This window comes from Chinchilla lanigera, unplaced genomic scaffold, assembly GCF_000276665.1.
Source record: "Chinchilla lanigera isolate Chin_1 unplaced genomic scaffold, ChiLan1.0 scaffold00057, whole genome shotgun sequence".
Classification (NCBI taxonomy): domain Eukaryota; kingdom Metazoa; phylum Chordata; class Mammalia; order Rodentia; family Chinchillidae; genus Chinchilla; species Chinchilla lanigera.
The window spans coordinates 1,493,424-1,498,923 of record NW_004955458.1 but is presented as its reverse complement, the minus strand read 5'-3'; the positions used below and the strand labels follow the sequence as shown (position 1 = coordinate 1,498,923).

The window sequence follows — 5,500 nt, the reverse complement described above, 5'->3', positions numbered from 1 at the left end:
GGGTGAACAGGCAGGCACAGCATCACAAGGACATATTATGACAACAGGAAAATAAAAAAGATGTCAACTGTGCTCTACAAGAAAGTACAGGAAAACAAAACATACGTGCAATCAATGTGGTACTTACGTATGGAGCATGCAGTTGTCACGTATGAAGACCGCGTTGTGTGTGACAGTGGAAGCAAAGATTTTTTTCTGTGGTAGATCTTTGCTTGTGTTTACATTGTAGTTCACATAGGTTTTTATTTCTGATGTTATCTTTTAGGTTCTGTGAGCACGTGTGAAAATGTTGATGTCTATTCTAAGCACCCATTACATATTTGATACTTCATTTTAGTCTTATTTTCCTGCTAAGTGCATGTTGTACAATATAGTAGGAAGCTCCTGAAAAAAACAGGAAGAGAAGTGACAAGACTGCCACATAGGGGCCAGGGATGTAGCTCAGTGTCACAGCACCTGCCTGGTAAGCGCAAGGTCCTGAGTTCACTTTCCAGTATCAAAAAAAAAAAAAAAAAGATTGCCATCTAGGAAAGGAAAGCTAAGCACAGGTGGTGTCAATTTGAGACATGTGCATGGAACATACAGTTGTCATGTATGAAGACTGCCTTGGGTGTGACAGTTAAAGCAAAGCTTATTTTTATGGTGGAGTTCTATTGTTATTTTCATTGTAGTTCAAATGGAATTTATTTCTGATATTATCTTTTAGGTTTTGTAAGAAAGTACATAGCTGGCTGGGCGTGGTGGCACACCCCTGTAATCCCAGCACTCAGGAGGCTGAGGCAGGAGGATTGTTGGGAGTTTGAGAACAGCCTTGGCTACAAAGTGAGCTCAAGGCGAGCCTGAACTGCATAGCAAGACCCTGTCTCAAAAGGACCAAAAAAAAAAAAAGAAAGTACACAGCTGATGTAAAAATGTTGATGTCTATTCTAAACATACAATATATGTTAAGAATTTTATAATCTTATTTTACTGATATTTTACATTCCTGTGAACTACACACTGTATAGTATCTTGAGACCCTCCTGATAAAACAGCAAGATCGCTGAGATGTCAAATATGTCCACAAAAAAGGCCAGGAAAACAAAAGAAAGACATGTGCTGTTAGTGTCAGTGATGTGCATATATGGAATATGATGTCCTGTGTGCAGACTGCCTTAGTTGTGATAACTGAAGTAAAGATTTTTTTTGTAGAGTGCTATTGATATTTTCACTGTAGTCATATAGGAATTTTTTTTTTTTTTTTCTTATTGAGACAGGGTTTCACTGTGCATTTCAAGCTGACCTTAAACTCACTTTGTAGTTCAGGCTGGCCTTGAACTCACAGAGATTCTCCTGCCTCAGCCTCCCAAGTGCTTGGATTACAGGTGTGCATCACCACCCCCAGCCACTCATACAGGACTTTCTGGGCTGGGGATACAGCTTAGCGGCACAAGGGACTGCCTGGCAAGCACAAGGTCCTGAGTTTGATTCCCGGTACCAAAAAAAAGAACTAGGAATTTCTTTCTTTCTTTCTTCTTTTTTTCTTTTTGGTCTTTTTTTTTTTTTTTTTTGGACAGAGTCTCATTATGCAGTTCAGGCTGGCCCTGAGCTCACTTTGTAGCCCAAGGTAGTCTCAAACTTGCAACAGTCTTCCTGTCTCAGCCTCCCAAGTGCTGGGATTGCAGACATGCACCACCATGCCCGGCTAGGAATTTATTTCTGATGTGTTTTTTTAGGCTTTGTACAGCAAAAACCAGTTGATGTTGAGAATTTTGATGCTTTTTTATAAAAAAATAAATATTAAAAACTCAATACTTCATTTTTGTGATTTTTTTTTATCCTGTTAAGTACTCATTGTTTAATATAATAAAATTCATAAGATTAATAATTCATCAATAGAAATATTCTAAAGCATAAACATGGGTCTGACAGACCCATGTTTATGCACCTTGATGACAAATTAGCAGACAACCAAGTGACTACATGGTTCGTAGTATATAGATATTCTGGACAAAGATGCTTCACTTTCTAGACAGAACGTAAGTGTAAGATTTCATCATGTTACTCAGAACAGGCTGCTATTTAAAGTGTAGTGTTTATTTCTGGAGTCTTCCAGTGTTACTTCTGGACTGCAGTTGACCACAGAATGTGAAACCACGATAAGAGGGAGCTACTGTATGTGCTAGGCAGTGATCGTAACATTCCACTTGTGTTCTCTTATATTCTCGTAAAAGCCTTTAGCAGTGTTTTCAGTTTCCAGATGAGGAAATTAGCAAAGCTATTTCCTAAAGACTATATAACTTACAAGTCATAGAACAGGATCCAATAACAGATTTCTTGGGTCTCCAAAACCCAGTGCTCTTTTAAAACTACAGTATGCTATCATATGAAAATTGGTTGAAGTTGAAACAGCAGTACCAAAATGGTAGGAGAACAGGTTAATTTCATCAAAGGACTGGTCTTATTGTTAGCAAAGTATACCCCACCCTCTGCTTCTTGTGTTAGTGTCTATCTTCTTGATTGTTTGGTTTTTTTGAGACAGAGTCTCACTGTGTAGTCCAGGCTGGCTTCGAACTCTAGATCCTCAGGGCTAGGGATATAGCTCAGTGGCATAAATGCCTGTCTGGCAAGTGCAAGGTCCTGAGTTCGATTCCCAGTACCAAAAAAAAAGAAAAAAAAACAAAACAAAACAGAACTCTAGATCCTCAGCTGTCAGCTTCCAGAGTTCTTGAATTACAAGCATACCCAATCATGATGCATCTTCTTGATTTTGGTGCCTTGATTTCCTGTGGTCTACGGGCTTGGGGAAAGTTAGTAATTTTTTTTCCTTGAGATAAAGGATATAAAGGAAAGACTGGCCTGCCTTTTGTTTTTTGTTTTGTTTTGTTTTGTTTTTTTTTTGTTTCTTTTCTTCCCTCTTCCCCTCTCCTCTCCTTTCCTTCTACTTTTTTTCTTCTCCTCCCCTTCCTCCTCTTTCTTTCCCCCTTTCTTCCCTTCCCTTTTTCTTTCCCTGAACTCACTTGTAGCCAGGCAGGTTTAAACTTGTGATTCTCCTGCCTCAGCCTTCCTCGTACTGGAATTACAGGTGTGCACCACTGCAACAGTCAAAACTGGTTGTTAAGATAGCCTCACTCGGGGGGCTGGGGATTTAGCTCAGCGGCAAAAGCGCCTGCCTGGCAAGCGCAAGTTCGTGAGTTCGGTTCCCGGTACCGGAGAAAAACAAAAAAAAAAAAGATAGGCTTACTCAGGTACATAACATAATATTCTATTGTCTACTTCAATGATTTTTTTGTAAATTTACACAGTTGTACCACTATTACCATACTTCAGTTTCAGAATGTTTACACACACACACACACACACACACACACACACACACACACACATTCTGAGCCTATTTGTGCTTAATCGTAACCCACTTTTAGCTTTGGTCTCCTTCTGTATCATGTAACCATTAATCTGCTTTCTATCTAGAATTTTCCTGACTACACATTTTACACAAATGGAATTGGAAAGTATGTAGTCTCTTCTGCTTCCTTTCACTTAGTATAAAGTTTCCAAGATCCTTTCAAGTTCTACTGTGTATTGCTGTTTGTTGCTGAATAATATTCTGTTGTATGGATACACAACATTTTGTTTTTTCATTTATTCATTGGTTGAATTTGTTTTCTGGTTTTGCCTATTGAGATATTCTTGTAAATTATTGTGTATAAGTCTTTATATAGACATATTTTTCATTTCTCTTGAGTAGAATTTTAGGATCAAATTTGTTGTAGCTTTAGTGTATTGGTTGTTTTGACTGCTGTGCTAGGGATCAAATCCAGGGTCTCACACGTGCCAGGCAAGTGCTCTGTCACACTGTCCAGTTCCTTATTGTATCTTTTTTTTTTTTTTTTGAGGCAGGGTCTTGCCTATGTAGCCCAGGCTGGCCTCAAACTCACAGCAATCCTCCTGACTCAGGTTCCCAAGTGCTGGAATTACAGGCATGCACCACCATACCTGGCCTATATGCTTTATTTATTTACTGTCTTTTTGAGACAGGGTCTCATTATGCAGTTCAGGCTGGCCTTGAGCTCACTTTGTATTCCAAGCTGGTCTTGAACTCACAAAGATCCTCCTGCCTTAGCTTCCCAAGTGCTGAGATTACAGACATGCACCACCACACCTGGCAGGCCTATACGCTTTATTTATTTTTTATTTTTATATTTTTGAGACAGAGTCTCACTGTGCACTTCAGGCTGGCCTTGAGCTCACTTTGTAGCCCAGGCTGGTCTCAAACTTGCAGTGCTCTTCCTGCCTCAGCCTCCTGACTGCTGGGATTACAGGTGTGCAACACCAGCACACCTGGCCAAGCCTATATGTTTGTTTTTTTTTTTTTTTGTACCGAGAATCAAACTCAGGACCTTGTCCTTGCCAGGCAGGTGCTTATGCCACTGAGGTAGATCCCCAGCCCTAGCCTATATGGGTCTTTTTGTCTTTCTGAGACAGGGTCTCGCTATGCAGTTTAGGCTGAACTTGAGCTCACTTTGTAGCCCAGGCTGGCCTTAAACTCGCAACGATCCTCTTGCCTCAGCCTCCTGAGTGCTGGGATTACAGGCGTGTACCACCACGCTCGGCTTAGCCTATATGCTTTAAACATAGGATTTATCTTCTTTTTGTCTACATGTGCTGTTTATTAAAATAAGACATTGAATTTTTTAGCCCTGTCACCATTTACCTTTTTCTTTGCATTCTTCTTGCTCAGGGAGCATAATACGTGGGAACCAGAGAAAAACTTGGATTGCCCTGAACTAATTTCTGAGTTTATGAAAAAGTATAAGAAGATGAAGGAGGGTGAAAATAATAAACCCAGGGAGAAGTCAGAAGGTAACAAGAGGAAATCCAATTTCTCGAACAGTGCTGATGATATCAAATCCAAGAAAAAGAGAGAGGTAAGCTCTTTTCCCTTTTCCCTATACGCTGTTCTGTTACCACCTCCCACCCGTAGAGGGGCCCTCTTTTGGTTACTTTTGTGAGGATGGACCCAGAGGTGATAGGTTACTGGACAAAGGAGCAGCCAAGGAGGCATGTGGAGGCGCCCCCTACTGGCTGAGTGAGAAGTGCATTGAATTTGTATTCAAGTGGCAACATTAAGTCTAAAACATTAAAACACTCTGCCGTCTCCATAAATAAATAGTTGTTTTATTCAGGATGATCTTTGGTGATTTTTTTTTAAAGGATGGAAATGAGTTTTGTTTTTTTGTTTTTTTGCTTGTTTGGTTTGCCTTTTTGAGATACAGTAGCCCAAACTGACCTCGAACTTATAATGACCCTCCTGCATCAGTCTCCTGAGTGCTGGGATTGCAGGTGTGCGCCATCATGCCCAGCTGGAAACAAGTTTTGAAATGTTCCCCCACTTCTTGTTTTCATTTGTTGCAGTGATAACACTTATTTTCCATACTTTATGTATGTATTTTTTAAAGGAGGAGAGGTTTAATTGGACTCATTGTATGTATGTATTTTTAATTGTGGCAAAATTCAT

At 39.9% G+C, this 5,500-nt stretch overlaps 1 protein-coding gene across 4 annotated transcripts in view; it reads left to right on the top strand.

Annotated features, from left to right (window-relative positions):
* The window catches only part of Cbx5 (chromobox homolog 5), a 42,699-nt gene that overhangs the window by 30,726 nt on the left and 6,473 nt on the right, over positions 1–5,500 (top strand). For all 4 annotated transcript variants that reach the window (XM_005397212.2, XM_005397213.2, XM_005397215.2 and 1 more), the window contains one exon: positions 4,724–4,910. In XM_005397212.2, coding sequence (XP_005397269.1) covers positions 4,724–4,910 — 187 coding nt within the window. The remainder of the gene's footprint in view (positions 1–4,723; positions 4,911–5,500) is intronic.